Below are 18,656 nucleotides of genomic sequence, written 5' to 3' on the forward strand. Positions count from 1 at the left end.
CAAGGTGTTCGTGCACCGGGAAATCTTGTGTGTTGTCTCTTCCTCTCTCCTTTCTTGTCTCCGATGATCTGTAGCAGGGGGTTCCATTTTTACACTAACAATGCACAGGACGCCACCTGATCCAGGCTAGGTAGGCAAAGGAGGAGACACATGCGCTAACCAGCCCTACAAGCCGTACGTCAGGAATCTGGAATTCCTTTTAAAGATGCTCACATCACATCACAGATACTATGTAACTTCAAATGCAAAGTTGATTTACACCAGCTAGGAGGGACAACATAAATGAAAAAACATGCTGTAAATGTATAGTGGGTGGTTCAAATCCGATCGTGAAATAGACATGTACTCCCCTTGCTTCGAAGCAATCGTTCTTGCTCATAGGTGAAACTTGTCTAATATAAGTTCGTTCTTGCTCCTAGAGAATTAATATGAGCCGGAGAGATCGAGCACCGACGTTTATACAGCACTGAATCAGCTACTACATTAGATGTGTATATGAGACAAAAGAGTGTATATTGTACAAGAGCTTTCCTTTTCAGCAAAGAACAAAGGAATAAAGAACCTGCCTAATAACAAAGTACGTAGTGGAAGACATGAAAGAGGGAAAATGACATGATTTATTAATTACGTCTGGCATGGTAAGGCTGCATCAGCAAATGTCTCCATGACCACTTAGTAGCACGCATGCTTGTACTCCAGCAGTCCGGATTGACGTCTCCAGCAGTCCGATTGCTACCCTTGTGTGAGGTAATTTCCTTTACTCCTAAATCTAATCTTGTTAGCACAACAACCAATCTATTTTTTTTTGTTTGAGCTGCTAGTACAGCAATTTAGTATGAGCTGATTGTTCTCGTATTGGTGGTTGATTATTAATTTAAATACGTATGATTGCAGTATACTAGTATCATACGTAGCACTGTACATATTATTTTTTGCATGCATATTTAATTATTTATCAACAAATTCAATATGTGTTGACGTTGGATTTGGCATGTGTGTTAAGCAGATCATGGGCACCGGAAACTGCTCTGATGAAGCAATCCGTGACTTCTCTAATCACATAGATGGGCAATTGGTGCGAGTGAATGCTCTTCTGGTGGCGAGCACCATCGTGATAGGAGTTATGGTCGGGATCGGTGCCTATGGTCAGCGCTTCCGTCACCATCCCCTGACCGGCTTCCTCTTCGTTGGTGCCAACACCTTGTTCCTGCCCATCCTCTCGTATGTTAACTCTACCATTGGTAATCAAGATGTCATCGCCATTTTCTCTGGTCCACACATCATATCAGGGAGTTGTCACACACAGGACCACATCATCTCTGTCTTCGTATGGGCTAGTCTTATTCAGATTGCTGGCCTCAACACCACTGCAATAGTTGCTGGTGATGATAAGGAAGGTCGCAACATCACCCCTCCTGCCACAGTACTGCTTGTTCAAGCAATATGGACTTCCTACCTTGCCGTTAATTTGCTAGGAAAGGATTTTTATTCACCGAGACAATGGTCGCTAAAGAATGTGGAGCCCGGAGAGGTATTGGTCCTTCTTCCATCCTTTGCTCTTATCGTTGCTAAACTCCTCAAATATTATGCATGGTACAGTGCAAGAAGTTCGTTAGCATTTGGGCGCAATCCACATCTCATTGTTGTATACATGGAGCAGCTAAAAGATGAAAAGCAGCATGTCGGGCCAGCAACTGAGCATTCCCTTCCTCCACTCATAGTTGCAGGAGAGGACATAAGATTGATAAATTATAAAAGGGTGCCTTGTGGTTGTTGGAAATATGCCCTAGAGGCAATAATAAATTAGTTATTATTATATTTCTTAGTTCATGATAATCGTTTATTATCCATGCTATAATTGTATTGATTGGAAACACAATACTTGTGTGGATACATAGACAAAACACTGTCCCTAGTAAGCCTCTAGTTGACTAGCTCGTTGATCAAAGATGGTCAAGGTTTCCTGGCCATAGGCAAGTGTTGTCACTTGATAACGGGATCACATCATTAGGAGAATCATGTGATGGACTAGAGCCAAACTAATAGACGTAGCATGTTGATCGTGTCATTTTCTTGCTACTGTTTTCTGCGTGTCAAGTATTTATTCCTATGACCATGAGATCATATAACTCACGGACACCGGAGGAATGCTTTGTGTGTATCAAACGTCGCAACGTAATTGGGTGACTAGAAAGATGCTCTACAGGTATCTCCGAAGGTGTTCGTTGAGTTAGTATGGATCGAGACTGGGATTTGTCACTCCGTGTGACGGAGAGGTATCTCGGGGCCCACTCGGTAATACAACATCACACACAAGCCTTGCAAGCAATGTAACTTAATGTAAGTTGCGGGATCTTGTATTATGGAACGAGTAAAGAGACTTGCCGGTAAACGAGATTGAAATAGGTACGCGGATACTAACGATCGAATCTCGGGCAAGTAACATACCGAAGGACAAAGGGAATGACATACGGGATTATATGAATCCTTGGCACTGAGGTTCAAACGATAAGATCTTCGTAGAATATGTAGGATCCAATATGGGCATCCAGGTCCCGCTATTGGATATTGACCAAGGAGTCTCTCAGGTCATGTCTACATAGTTCTCGAACCCGCAGGGTCTGCACACTTAAGGTTCGACGTTGTTTTATGCGTATTTGAGTTATATGGTTGGTTACCGAATGTTGTTCGGAGTCCCGGATGAGATCACGGACGTCACGAGGGTTTCCGGAATGGTCCGGAAACGAAGATTGATATATAGGATGACCTCATTTGGTTACCGGAAGGTTTTCGTGCATTACCGGAAAAGTTTCGGGCTCATCGGTAGTGTACCGGGAGTGCCGGCAGGGTTGCCGGGGACCATCGGGAGGGGTGTCACACCCCAAGGGGTCTCATGGGCTATGGGAAGAGATAAACCAGCCCCTCGTGGGCTGGAATAAGTTCCCACTAAGGCCCATAAGGTTTGAGAAGGAAAAAACACAAGGTGGAAAGAGTTTCCAAGTGGGAAGGTGGAATCCTACTCCAAGTAGGATTGGAGTAGGACTCCTCACCTCCAATTTCGGCCAAACCTTTAGGTTTTGAGGCTGCCTCCTCCCCTCCCTCCCACCTATATATACGGAGGTTTTAGGGCTGATTTGAGACGACTTTTCCACGACAGCCCGACCACATACCTCCACGGTTTTTCCTCTAGATCTCGTTTCTGCGGAGCTCGGGCGGAGCCCTGCTGAGACAAGGTCATCACCAACCTCCGGAGTGCCGTCACGCTGCCGGAGAACTCTTCTACCTCTCCGTCTCTCTTGCTGGATCAAGAAGGCCGAGATCATCGTCGAGCCGTACGTGTGCTGAACGCGGAGGTGCCGTCCGTTCGGTACTAGATCGTGGGACTGATCGCGGGATTGTTCGCGGGGCGGATCGAGGGACGTGAGGACGTTCCACTACATCAACCGCGTTCACTAACGCTTCTGCTGTACGATCTACAAGGGTACGTAGATCACTCATGCCCTCTCATAGATGGACATCACCATGATAGGTCTTCGTGCGCGTAGGAAAATTTTTGTTTCCCATGCGACGTTCCCCAACAGTGGTATCAGAGCTAGGTTCATGCGTAGATGTCTTCTCGAGTAGAACACAAAAGTTTTTGTGGGCGGTGATGTGCGCTTTGCTGCCCTCCTTAGTCTTTTCTTGATTCCGCGGTATTGTTGGATTGAAGCGGCTTGGACCGACATTACTCGTACGCTTACGAGAGACTGGTTTCATCGCTACGAGTAACCCCGTTGCTCAAAGATGACTGGCAAGTGTCGGTTTCTCCAAGTTTAGTTGAATCGGATTTGACCGAGGAGGTCCTTGGATGAGGTTAAATAGCAACTCATATATCTCCGTTGTGGTGTTTGCATAAGTAAGATGCGATCCTACTAGATACCCATGGTCACCACGTAAAACATGCAACAACAAAATTAGAGGACGTCTAACTTGTTTTTGCAGGGTATGCTTGTGATGTGATATGGCCAACGATGTGATGTGATATACTGGATGTATGAGATGATCATGTTGTAATAGATAATATCGACTTGCACGTCGATGGTACGGCAACCGGCAGGAGCCATAGGGTTGTCTTTATAACTAACGTTTGTGCTTGCAGATGCGTTTACTATTTTGCTAGGACGTAGCTTTAGTAGTAATAGCATGAGTAGCACGACAACCCCGATGGCGACACGTTGATGGAGATCATGATGATGGAGATCATGGTGTGACGCCGGTGACAAGAAGATCGTGCCGGTGCTTTGGTGATGGAGATCAAGAAGCACGTGATGATGGCCATATCATGTCACTTATAAATTGCATGTGATGTTAATCCTTTTATGCACCTTATTTTGCTTAGAACGACGGTAGCATTATGAGGTGATCTCTCACTAAAATTTCAAGACGAAATTGTGTTCTCCCCGACTGTGCACCGTTGCTACAGTTCGTCGTTTCGAGACACCACGTGATGATCGGGTGTGATAGACTCAACGTTCACATACAACGGGTGCAAAACAGTTGCGCACGCGGAACACTCGGGTTAAGCTTGACGAGCCTAGCATGTGCAGACATGGCCTCGGAACACATGAGACCGAAAGGTCGAGCATGAATCATATAGTTGATATGATTAGCATAGAGATGCTTACCACTGAAACTATTCTCGACTCACGTGATGATCGGACTTGAGATAGTGGATTTGGATCATGTACCACTCAAATGACTAGAGAGATGTACTTTTTGAGTGGGAGTTCTTAAGTAATATGATTAATTGAACTAATTGTCATGAACATAGTCTAATGGTCTTTGCGAATTACGATGTAGCTTGCGCTACAGCTCTACTATTTTATATGTTCCTAGAGAAAATTTAGTTGAAAGTTGATAGTAGCAAACTTTGCAGACTGAGTCTGTAAAACCGAGGATTGTCCTCGTTGCTGCACAGAAGGCTTATGTCCTTAATACACCACTCGGTGTGCTGCACCTCGAGCGTCGTCTGTGGATGCTATGAACATTCGACATACACGTTTCTGATGACTACACGATAGTTCAGTGCAAATACTTAATGGCTTAGAAGCAAGGCGCCGAAAACGTTGTAAAACGTCACGGAACATAAGTGATGTTCTAAAGAGATGAAATTGTGATTTCATGCTTGTGCCCTTGTTAAGAGGTACGAGACCTCCGACAAGATTCTTTGTCCACAAAGTAAAGGAGAAAGGCTCAATCGTTGAGCGTGTGCTCAGATTGTCTGAGTACGACAATCGCTTGAATCAAGTGGGAGTTAATCTGCCAGATGAGATAGTGATAGTTCTCCAAAGTCACTGCCACCAAGCTGTGAGAGCTTCGTGATGAACTATAACATATCAAGGATACATACAATGATCCTTGAGTGATTCGTGATGTTTGACACTACGAAAGTAGAAATCAAGAAGGAGCATCAATAGTTGATGGTTTGTAAAACCACTAAGTTTCAAGAAAGGCAAGGGATAGAAGGGATACTTCATGAAACAGCAAAACAGTTGCTGCACTAATGAAGAGACCCAAGATTAAACCCAAACCCGAGACTAAGTGCTTCTGTAATGAGGGGAACAGTCACTGAGGCGGAGCAACTCTAGATACTTGGTAGATAAGAACGCTGGCAAAAGTCAAGAGAAGTATATTAGATATACATGATGTTGATGTGTACTTTACTAGTACTCCTAGTAGCATGAGGGTATTGGATACCGGTTCGGTTGCTAAGTGATTAGTAACACGAAATGAAAGCTACGGCATAAACGGAGACTACCTAAAGGTGAGGTGACGATACGTGTTGGAAGTGTTTCCAAGGTTGATATGATCAAACGTCGCACGCTCCCTCTACCATCGGGATTGGTGTTAAACCTAAATAATTGTTATTTGGTGCTTGCGTTAAGCATGAACATGATTGGATCGTGTTTATTGCAATACGATTATTCATTTAAAGAGAATAATGGTTACTCTATTTTCTTGAATAATCACCTTCAATGGTTTATTGAATCTCGATTGTAGTGTTACACATGTTCATAATATTGGTGCCAAAAAGATACGAGTTAATGATGATAGTACCACTTACTTGTGGCACTGCCGCTTGAGTCATGTTAGTATAAATTGCATGAAGAGGCTCCATGCTGATGGATCTTTGTACTCACCTGATTTCGAATCACTAGTGACATGCAAACCATACCACATGAGAAAGGCCTTGTTTTCATTGAGATGAAATAAGATAGTAACTTGTTGGAAGTGATACATTTTGATGTATGCAGTCCAATGGGTACTGAGGCACGCAGTGGATATCATTATGTTCTTACTTCACTTACGATTTGAGTAGATACAGGAGTATTTACTTAATGAATCACAAGTCTGAAATATTGAAAAGTTCAAATCCGTTTCAGAGTGAAGTTCGTCGTAACAAGAGGATAAACTGTCTACGATATGATCATAGAAATGAATATCTGAGTTACGAGTTTTGGTACGCAGTTAAGACAATGTGGAAATTGTTTCGCAGTTCATGCCACCTGGAACATCATAGTGTGATGATGTGTCTGAACGTCATAGCCACGCACTATTTGGTATGGTGCATACTATGATGTCTCTTATCGAATTACCACTATCGTTTATGGGTTATGCATTAGAGACAACCGCACTCACTTTAAATAGGGCACCGCGTATTTCCGTTGAGATGACACAATATAGACCGAGGTTTAGAGAAATCTAAACTGTCGTTTCTTGAAAGTTTGGGGTTTCGACACTTATGTGAAAAAGTTTCAGTCTGATAAGCTCGAACCCAAAGCGGATAAATGCTTCTTCATAGGGTATCCAAAACAGTTGGGTACATCTCCTATCTCAGATCCGAAAGCAAAGTGTTTGTTTCTAGAAACGGATCCTTTCTTGAGGAAAGGTTTCTCTCGAAAGAATTGAGTGGGAGGGTAGTAGAACTTGATGAGGTTACTGAACCATCACTTCAACCAGTGTGTAGCAGGGCGCAGGAAGTTGTTCCTGTGGCGCCTACACCAATTGAAGTGGAAGCTGATGATGGTGATCATTGAGCTTCGAATCAAGTTACTACAAACCTTGTAGGTCGACAAGGTCGCGTACTGCTGCAGAGTAGTACGGTAACCCTGTCTTGGAGGTCATGTTGTTGAGCAACAGTGAACCTACGAGTTATGGAGAAAGCAATGGTGGGCGCAGATTCCGACGAATGGCTGGAAGCCATGAAATTCGAGAGAGGATCCATGGATGAAAACAAAGTGTACACTTTGGAAGAATTACTTGATGGTCATAGGACTATTGAGTAAAGATGGATCTTTAAAGGAAAACAGACGATGATGGTGATAGGTCACTATTAAGAAAAGCTCGACTTGTCGCAAAGATGTTTTCGACGAGATCAAACAGTTGACTATGATGAGACTTTCTCACTCGTAGCGATGCTAAAGGTATGTTAGAATTATGTTAGTTGTTGATGCATTATTTATGAAATATTGCACGTAGGATGTCAAAACATTGTTTGCTCGACGGTTTCCTTGAGCAAACATTGTATGTGATACAACCAGGAGGTTTTGTCGATCCTAAAGATACTAGCAAGTATGCAAGCTCCAGCGATCCTTCAATGGACTGGTGCAAGCATCTCGGAGTTGGAATATATATACTTTGATGAGATGATCAAAGATTTTGGGTTTGTACAAGGTTTATGAGAAACTTGTATTTCCAAAGAAGTGAGTGGGAGCACTATAGAATTTCTGATAAGTATATGTGGTTGACATATTGTGGATCAGAAGTAATGTAGAATTTCTGTAAAGCATACAAGGTTGTTTGAAAGGAGTTTTTCAAAGGAATACCTAGATTGCGCTACTTGAACGTTGAGCATCAAAGATCTATGGAGATAGATCGAAAGCGCTTAATAGAAGTTTCAACAAGATGCATGCCTTGACAAGTTTTTGAAGGAGTTCAAAAAAGATCAGTAAAGAAGGAGTTCTTGGTTGCGTTGTAAGGTGTGAATTTGAGTAAGACTCAAAACCCGACCACGGCAGAATAAAGAGAATAGACAAAGGTCGTCTTCTATGCCTTAGCCGTAGAATCTAAAGTATGCCATGCTGTGTACCACACCTGATGTGTGCCTTGACTCAAAGTCTGTTGAGAGGTACAAAGAGTGATCCATGATTGAATCACTAGCAGCGGTCAAAATTTATCCTTAGTAACAAATGGACTAAGGAATTTTTCTCGATTATGGAGGTGGTTAAAGAGTTTGTCGTAAAGGGTTACGTCGATGCAAGCTTTGACACTAATCCGAATAACTATGAGTAGTGAAACGGATTCATATAGTAGAGTAGATATTTGGAGCATTTCCGAATAGCACGTAGTAGCAGCATCTATAAGATGACATAAAGATTTGTAAAGAACGCACGGATCTGAAAGTTGCAGAACCGTTGACTAAAACCTCTCTCACGAGCAAGACGTGATCAGACCCCATAACTATATGGGTGTTGGATTCGTTGGAATCACATGGTGATGTGAACTAGATTATTGACTCTAGTGCAAGTGGGAGACTGTTGGAAATATGCCCTAGAGGCAATAATAAATTAGTTATTATTATATTTCTTAGTTCATGATAATCGTTTATTATCCATGCTATAATTGTATTGATTGGAAACACAATACTTGTGTGGATACATAGACAAAACACTGTCCCTAGTAAGCCTCTAGTTGACTAGCTCGTTGATCAAAGATGGTCAAGGTTTCCTGGCCATAGGCAAGTGTTGTCACTTGATAACGGGATCACATCATTAGGAGAATCATGTGATGCACTAGACCCAAACTAATAGACGTAGCATGTTGATCGTGTCATTTTGTTGCTACTGTTTTCTGCGTGTCAAGTATTTATTCCTATGACCATGAGATCATATAACTCACGGACACCGGAGGAATCCTTTGTGTGTATCAAACGTCGCAACGTAATTGGGTGACTATAAAGATGCTCTACAGGTATCTCCGAAGGTGTTCGTTGAGTTAGTATGGATCGAGACTGGGATTTGTCACTCCGTGTGACGGAGAGGTATCTCAGGGCCCACTCGGTAATACAACATCACACACAAGCCTTGCAAGCAATGTAACTTAATGTAAGTTGCGGGATCTTGTATTACGGAACGAGAAAAAAGACTTGCCGGTAAACGAGATTGAAATAGGTACGCGGATACTAACGATCGAATCTCGGGCAAGTAACATACCGAAGGACAAAGGGAATGACATACGGGATTATATGAATCCTTGGCACTGAGGTTCAAACGATAAGATCTTCGTAGAATATGTAGGATCCAATATGGGCATCCAGGTCCCGTTATTGGATATTGACCAAGGAGTCTCTCAGGTCATGTCTACATAGTTCTCGAACCCGCAGGGTCTGCACACTTAAGGTTCGACGTTGTTTTATGCGTATTTGAGTTATATGGTTGGTTACCGAATGTTGTTCGGAGTCCCGGATGAGATCACAGACGTCACGAGGGTTTCCGGAATGGTCCGGAAACAAAGATTGATATATAGGATGACCTCATTTGGTTACCGGAAGGTTTTCGTGCATTACCGGAAAAGTTTCGGGCTCATCGGTAGTGTACCGGGAGTGCCGGGAGGGGTGCCGGGGACCATCGGGAGGGGTGTCACGCCCCAAGGGGTCTCATGGGCTATGGGAAGAGATAAACCAGCCCCTAGTGGGCTGGAATAAGTTCCCACTAAGGCCCATAAGGTTTGAGAAGGAAAAAACACAAGGTGGAAAGAGTTTCCAAGTGGGAAGGTGGAATCCTACTCCAAGTAGGATTGGAGTAGGACTCCTCCACCTCCAATTTCGGCCAAACCTTTAGGTTTTGAGGCTGCCTCCTCCCCTCCCTCCCACCTATATATACGGAGGTTTTAGGGCTGATTTGAGACGACTTTTCCACGGCAGCCCGACCACATACCTCCACGGTTTTTCCTCTAGATCGCGTTTCTGCGGAGCTCGGGCGGAGCCCTGCTGAGACAAGGTCATCACCAACCTCCGGAGCACCGTCACGCTGCCGGAGAACTCTTCTACCTCTCCGTCTCTCTTGCTGGATCAAGAAGGCCGAGATCATCGTCGAGCCGTACGTGTGCTGAACGCGGAGGTGCCGTCCGTTCGGTACTAGATCGTGGGACTGATCGCGGGATTGTTCGCGGGGCGGATCGAGGGACGTGAGGACGTTCCACTACATCAACCGCGTTCACTAACGCTTCTGCTGTACGATCTACAAGGGTACGTAGATCACTCATCCCCTCTCGTAGATGGACATCACCATGATAGATCTTCGTGCGCGTAGGAATTTTTTTGTTTCCCATGCGACGTTCCCCAACAGTGGTTACAGTCTCAAATTGTTATCCAACCAAGCTGATGGGGCAAGGATTGAAAACAACAGCTTAGTGATCATTGAAAAAGTTTGGCAGTTGCAGGATGACATGTTTCCGATGTCTTCAAGGGAACAGTTTAAAGATTTATGCTTTTCATTCGCGTTGTTCAAGCTGCTAAGATGCCGATTTGCAAGGCATACAATTGTTGAGACTTGTTTCATGAAGGCCTATAACTTATTTCCACACATGTTGCTCCAGGATAGTGATGATGAAAGAGCATTTGGTGTGATTACACTTGAGCTTTCTTTCCTTCACGATTATTATTGTTCATCTTTCACAACCTCATATTCGAGGAGTTGCTGCCCATTTTGAGCATATTTATATCTCTCTTAAGCATGGGTTGGAGCTTGTTCTATATGTTGGATGAAACTCTTCATATGCCGGGGGAAGCTTCATGGAATGATTCACAGATTGAATGTAGCATTGAATGTGATACATTGACCTGGAAACATTATGGAAAGTGGTACTTGGATGATGTACCCGTATTTTTACTTGCGTCACTAGTTGTGCTTTCCGAGCTACGGGAGATTGCTTCTTACATCTGCTCTAACTGGACTAAAGTATCCCTCATCCACCACTATGTTAGGCATGCTTCTTCTTGGCAGCAATCACCTTGGAAGAACAAGTTACTAGGCCTTGTGCTACGCAGAAAATGCAAGCTGCTAAATCATTGGGTGGACAAAATGAACCAGTGCTCAGTATTGACCCTCAACCCAAGAACAACTCCACTGGCTCTTCTTCATCGCCTCATCCCTGTGCTTGACCGGAAGAAGGTACCGACAGTTGTGAAGACTGCCGTCCTCAAGCCACTGAGGAACCGAAGCAATGGCGTGGCATCCCTATGCACAAGGCTACAACTACAGGCCGACAACAACCCTTTTCTCACAGTCCAATGGCGTCAAAGGTATTGCTAATACAATGCTGGTGGCTCACATTGCCACGAGCATCCTGGAAGTGAGTAGATCGGGGAAGGCTGACTTTGATCATAAGATCGCCGCCACACACTTGTCACACTACTGCGCCTACTTTGATCATAAGAATGGCGCAGAGCTCGGCAAGAAGCTGATTGAGCTGTTGGAGGATAAAGGAGAAGAGGAGGCATGGGAGGTCCTCATGGACTTCTGGTCCGAGATGATCCTCTATGCCGCCCCGTCGGACGCTCACGCCGATGCCATTGCGCGAGGCGGCGAGCTGATAACACTCCTGTGGGCCTTGCTCACCCACGTCTGGATGATCAGCCGGCCAGAGCCCGCCACGCCTAAGAACACCCTGGTGATGTCTAATTAGTACTCAAGTACTACTAGTCATGTGTTTCGATTCACTACTTTTCTGTTCTGTCGTTCATCTTGATTGGTGCTGTGTGGTTTGGTGTGGTGTGCTACTAAAAAACTGCCCGTGTCATGTGTTTCGATTCACTACTTTTTTGTTCTTTCGATTCATCTTGATTGGTGTGGTGTGGTGTGGTGTGCTACTAAAAGAACTGTTTTTGTCATGTGTTTCGCTTCATTACAATTTCTGATTGTTTGATTTGATCTTGATTGGTGTTGTGTTGCTGCTTAAGGGCATATAATTAACTTACTGCTTCCCAACATTTGGTTACATATATATGGATTTGTACGTCGTAAATGGACGCTCTTCAATCTCTAAACACCAAAGTCGTGGTATATTATTTACCAGGATCATCACAGCAGTAGTAGATTAATTTGTCGAGTCGTTCAATTCCTGCTACGCATCAACATTAATACACATAATTAACTAGGTTTTCCCGAAACTAATTAATAACTAACTCTATGATAAACATCCTCTAGCTAACGACCACACTAGGGATATATATCTAGCCAAAGGAGATCAATCATCAAAACTATGATGGACTGAGGCAGTCCATCGATGTTGGTCATACGGCGTTGGATGACGTCAAGTGGAGATTTCAAGTCTGCCATTGCCCTTAACAAAGCGCTTCACTATCTCTAGTACCAATGCGTGGCGCAGATCCGGTCCATCTCCTTGATGGGGATGCCCTTGGTCTCCGGCAGGAAGAACTAGATGAAGGCGGTCATGAGGAGCTCGCGGACGCCAAAGAAGTAGAAGGGGCCGAACTTGAAGTGGTAGAGCATCATGATGAAGATCTGGGCGATGATGAAGGTGAAGGCCATGTTGAAGACCACCACCATGCTCTGTGCCGCCGACCGGATCTCTAGCGGGATTACATATATTTACTAGTATTTAAAGTCTGTTGCAAGATTACATATATTTACTAGTAGTATAGATGGTGTTTCTAAAGCTACCACAAATTAAATTACAGTAGCTTAATTATCTTGTTAAAAGCGGTCGGAAGGCCTATATCACAAGTCACATCACACGCCCTTGAGTCGATTCTCTCTTTGTTTCACAAGGGCAAGGAAGATTATCTTGGAGTTATATTGGTTATGTTCTAAAGCCCATGGCTGTTAAACATGTCATGTACGAAAGAGGAGCCGGTTCGGTTCAAAAACGCGTGTAGGCGCAACTACTTCGGACCACACTCCAAACAAGTATTATTCATTCCCATCCCCGCGTGTGGCACGGAGCATATCTTCTCACATACATGACGCAGCTAAGTTAGTTACCCGCGAGATGAAACTTTAGTTACCCCTCGGGAATGAAAATTTTAGTAACCCGAGATGGCAAATGTAGTTGAGAAAACATGACAACTCTCTCTGTTTTAGTTAACTATAGTGACCTGCGGGATGACACTTTAGTTATCCGGAGATAGTTGTCATATGTGTTTAACTAGTTGTCACATGTGGTCCAACCATAATTGCTATGTATGTTAATCATAGTTGTCACGTATGCTTATCCGGTTGGCACGTACGCGCAATTGCACTTGCCATCTAGCAATGAATCATAGTTGCCCATCATAGTTGCGACGTACGCACAACTACAGTTGCCATCTAGCAACAGACGAGCATCAAGTGGGCGAAGCACAGTTCGCCCACACACGCGTGGACTAGGTGGTGACTGTGTGGACAGAAACTGGTTTGCCCACACATCGTAGATGTCTACCACGCGCTGCCGGGTCGTGTGGTCGAACTCTCCAACGCCCACAAACACGATGATGCCTACGTTGCACTGAAATTTCAACAAATTCCTTTAGGATTCGTGCAAAACAGAATCAACGTGGATCGACGCGTGTGGGCAAAGTACAAACATGTCACACGTGTGGACATTATCATTTGGGTTAAATATATGTAATCTTGGTAGTAATACCAGGGTGGTGAAGATTCCCCTCCCCCCCCTCGCGTCGTCTCACGTAGGCGACTCGGGGGCGATTAGAGCATGTCTAGTAGAACCCTCAAACCCTTAAAACAAAAACCAGTTTTAAGGGTTGAGAATTGCACATTTTTGACACTTTTAAGGGTTGAAAAACAGGGGCAAAGACTAGAACCCTCAAAATCGGAATACAGCCAGGACCGCGCGCGCCGGCTGCTGGCGCTCGCGCGCTGCTGCTGCTGCGGCGCCGCCGCGGCGAGCTCCTTCTGCGGCAGGAGAGGGAAGGGGAGGGGCGGCTAACGCGGTGGCCGGGGCGGGCGCGGTGGGCGCGGCAGCGGCCGGGGCGGGCGGGGCGGCTGGCGCGGCGGACGGGGCGGGCGTGGGGGCGGGGCGCGACGGCGGCCTGGGCGGGCGGGGCGCGATGGCGGACGGGGCGGGAGGGGCGCGACGGCGGCCTGGGCGGGCGCGGGGGCGCGACGGCCGGGGCGCGGAGGGAGCGCGGGGGCGGGGCGCGACGGCGGCCTGGGCGGGCGGGGCGCGACGGCGGCCTGGGCGGGCGCGGAGGGAGCGCGGGGCACAAGGGAGTACGTCAGGGACCGAAGACAGCATCGATCAAAGGGAGGCCAAAGTGCCAAATACCGTATTGTTCACACTTTGGAGTTTGGAACACATGATTCTCCTACTGTCTAAAGCTTCTACTCCCTCCATTCCATAATATAGTGCGTCCTCGGTTTTTAATTTTTAAGTTAAACAATGAATTTAATCAATGTGGATGATTGCAACGGAAGGAAAAACTGTACCATCAAAAACTTTATTCATATACGGATTCAATAATATAACTTTTGCTTCCATCACAATCGGCCTCATTGGTTAAATTTATGGTGAAATTTAGATCTCGCAAAACGCATGCGCACTACATTGTGGAATGGAGGGAGTATCACAAATTTAGCTCACTTGACAGTCACACTCACACAGCCGGACATAAAGCTAGGTGTGAGTATATTAGCAGTACACGAAAGAGAAAGCTAGGTGCTCGCTGCAATAACTTTAATCAAGGCTTATATATCACAAACGAGAGAGGCATCTTGCCCACGCGCGGAATCATTGCAATTGAAATTGATGTGCTAACAAATGAGAGACGATGTGCGTCAAGTACCAACATTTATAACATCGAATTCAGATCAATCATGAAACATATGTTCACAATCTCTTCATTTCATCTTGTACACGTTGATGCATTGTTCTGAGAACTTGGTCAAACCCTTTTTTCCTTTTTCTATTTGCGGGTCAAAACTTGGTCTAACTCAAAAAGGTAATACATTTGGACAATCATAACTAGAACCATATTTATCTGGAAACAGCAGAAAAATAGTTTATTTATTGTACATTTTGATTTTATTTTATCTTCACATGCATGAGGAAAAAGGAAGATCAGGGAGGATTCATATATCAATTGAGGCTACACTAAAAAATTTCACTTCTTAAATTAGGCGTCGATCTCCTTAGCCATGTTGAATTGCATGCTTAAATGCTCAGCTGTTTTCAGCTCAAAAAAATCCGGGCTGGTCACTCCGTGCCGTTTTGATTAAATTGCATTAACCGACCAACACATTTATTTATAAGCGTAAGCGAATGAGAAAGATGTGCAGCGTATTTCAACAAGGGCTGACTCTTATGGAGCTCCTGTGCATAGCAACATGTAGTCCAAGCCACCGGGTGAAGGTAATCTTGAGTACATGAAAAAGTGTGAGTGAGACGAACAGATACGTACCAAAGCTATTTTGCTCTTTTGTTTTTACAAAGAACCATGGAATAAAGAACATGTCTAGCATCCAGATCCAAGGAATAAAGGGAACAAAGGAAAAGTGGAAAAAATGAAAAAGACAAAAAGGAAAAAAAAGGCATATATTAGTTATATCAGGAGAATGGTGCATTTGCAAATGTCAGGATGGACTGCTAGTAGCAATAGATAACACACATATTTCCATGACCTCGTAGCACGCATGGTTGAAAACCGACGCTCAAGGAAACAATACTCTGGTACTCCAGCAGTCCGATTGCCACCCTTGTGTAAGCTTATCATTTCCTTTAGTACAAGAATCTATGAGCTAGTTTGGTCTTAATGTTGTTCTATCAGTGAATCAATTGAATGCTTACATTGCAGCATAGCATCATTGGACGAATGGTTGTATTCTTTTTGCGTGTTTGTCAACATCTTCAACTTGTACTGATGTTTGAATTTGATATGTGTGTTAAGCAGATTATGGGCGTCGGAAACTGCTCCGACCAAGCAATCACTGACTTCTCTAAGCACATAGATGGGCAGTTGATGAGAGTGAACGCTCTGCTGGTGGCCAGCACCATCGTGATAGGAGTTATTGTTGGGATCGGTGCCTATGGTCAGCGCTACCGTCACCATCCACTTACCAGCTTCCTCTTCCTTGGTGCCACCACCTTGTTCGTGCCCATCCTCTCCTATGTTGTCTCTACCGTCGATAGTAATCTAGGTGTTGTCACTATTTCCTCCGATGCACACATAATACCAGGGTGGTGCAGTACACGTAGCCACATTTACACTGTGTTCGTATGGGCTAGTCTTGTTCAGATTGCTGGCGCCAACACCACTACAATAGTTGCTGGTGATGACAACAAAGGACTAAACATTACCCTTCCTGGCACTGTACTGCTTGTTCAAGCAATATGGACCTCGTACATTGTCGTGTACTACCTAGGAGGGGGATATTATTCAACGAGACAATGGTCCATAAAGCATATGGATCTTGCAAATGGATTACCGGTTCTTCCATTGTTTTCTCTTCTCATTGCCAAGCTACTTCTCAAATATTATGCTTGGTATGGGGCAAGCAGGTCATTAGCATTTGGGCGCAATCCTCATTTCATTGTTGGATACATGGAGCAACTAAAAGCCAAGCTAACAAGTGAGCATTCCCTTCCTCCACTCATAGTTACGGGAGAGGACACAACATTGGTACAGAAGGAGCCTCATGGTTATAGTATCAAATGGTTATTTAACCAAGCTGATGGGACAGGGATAGACAACAACAATTTAGTGACCACTGATAAAGTTTGGAGGTTAGAGGATGATATATTTCCGAGGTATTCAACCAAGCAGCTAAAAGATATATGCTTTTCGTTTGCATTGTTCAAGTTGTTAAGATGTCGATTTACAAGGCATACAATTGCTGAGTTTGGTTTCATCAAGGCCCATAACTTATTGTCACACGTGTTGCTCCAGGATGTTGATGATGAAAGACCACTTGGGATGATTGCACATGAGCTTTCTTTCCTTCATGATTATTATTATTCATCTCTCCCAACCTCATATTCAAGCAGTTGGCTACCCATTTTGAGCATATCTATTTCACTTCTAACCATGGGTTTGAGCTTATTATATCTATTGCTCATAACAGTTGTGATTTTGCTGTATGCTTTTATGGGATGGCCACATCATGGACAGATGCAGTGTTTTCTGAATTTCCATCCTTCGTTCCAGAATGAACATGAAGATTTTTTCTATAGTTCTTCGAACCAGATACAATATGGAAATATTTTCTTCGATCTTGCCCCAGTGGGTTTGCTTGCGGCACTAGTTGTGCTTTCGGAGGTGCGGGAGATTGCTTGTTACATCTGCTCTAACTGGACTAAAGTATTCCTGATCTGCTCCTATGTTAGGCATGCTTCTTTGTGGCAGAAATCACATTGGAAGAAGAAGATGCTTAGCCTTGTGCTGCGTAGAAAATGCAAGCTGCTAAATCATTGGGTGGACAAAATGAACCAATGCTCAGTCTTGGCACTCCACCCAAGCACAACCCCAGTGCCTCTTCTCGGACGCCTCATCCCACTGCTTCACAGGAAGAAGGTACCAAGAGCAGTGAAGGCAGCTCTCCTCAAGCCACTTAGAAGCCCCAATTGGAAGAACAGAAGCAATGGCGTGGCATCCCTTTGTACAAGGCTACAACTGCAGGCCGACAACAATCCGCTCTCAACATCGAATGGCGTCAAAGGTGTAGCTGATACCATGCTTGTGGCCCACATTGCCACGAGCATCCTTGAAGTGAGAACATCGGAGCCACTCCGCCAGGCTGACTCTGCTAATGAGATTGCCGCCACACACTTGTCACGCTATTGTGCCTACTTGGTAGCCTATGTCCCAGATCTACTCCCCGACAACAACGAGTGGTGCAAAAGCTTGTACAAGGGCATCAAGAAAAAAGCCAAGCGCGCACTCGCGGCATCCGGCAACACCGGGCAGGCGTCATTGAGTCCTGAAGCGCTGGTCCAGGCGCTGAGTGCCGGGTCTGAAGAGGCACACGACCTGCTCAAGAATGGTGCGGAGCTCGGGAAGAAGCTGGTGGAGCTGGCGGGAAATGAAGGAGAAGAGGTGGCATGGGAGCTCCTCGCAGAATTCTGGTCTGAGATGATACTCTATGCCGCCCCGTCGGACAATGTCGCCGCCCATGCCGAGGCCATTGCGCGGGGTGGCGAGCTGATAACACTTCTGTGGGCGTTACTCACCCACCTCGGGTTCATTAGCCGGCCAGAGGCTGCCATGCCTAACACCCCTGGTGATGTTTAAGTCGTATGAGTCCTAGCTAGTTATGTGTTTCAATTCACTACCTTTTGTGTTGTTTCATGTTGATTGGTGTGGTGTGGTGTGGTGTGCTACTAAGAAGTTTGTCATGTGTTTCATTTCAGTACATACACTTTCAATTCCTTGATTTGAAAATGACATACAATAATATATATATATATATATATATATATATATATATATATATATATATATATATATATATATATATATATATTCCAATGTCGTGTGCTTCATTAACAATTTATTAACTCGGTTCTCACGAGCATGCCAATGTGTTCCTTCTTTCCTTCTTCTTTCTTGTACCAGTCAGGGTACGAAAAAGATTAGACTTTTATAGATCTCGGTTCTTCTCGCA

At 44.6% G+C, this 18,656-nt stretch overlaps 1 protein-coding gene and 1 pseudogene across 1 annotated transcript; both read left to right on the forward strand.

Moving 5' to 3' along the window:
• Positions 1–991: 991 nt before the first annotated feature.
• On the forward strand, positions 992–11,724 carry LOC123452353 (annotated as a pseudogene).
• A 4,111-nt stretch (positions 11,725–15,835) lies between these two features.
• Positions 15,836–18,396, forward strand: LOC123399098. The gene has a single exon (XM_045093518.1). The coding sequence runs from the start codon at positions 15,836–15,838 to the stop codon at positions 18,281–18,283; it is 2,448 nt and encodes an 815-aa protein (XP_044949453.1). The 3' UTR covers positions 18,284–18,396.
• The last annotated feature ends 260 nt before the right edge of the window (positions 18,397–18,656 follow it).

The sequence above is a fragment of the Hordeum vulgare genome, chromosome 5H (assembly GCF_904849725.1).
Source record: "Hordeum vulgare subsp. vulgare chromosome 5H, MorexV3_pseudomolecules_assembly, whole genome shotgun sequence".
Classification (NCBI taxonomy): Eukaryota; Viridiplantae; Streptophyta; class Magnoliopsida; order Poales; family Poaceae; genus Hordeum; species Hordeum vulgare.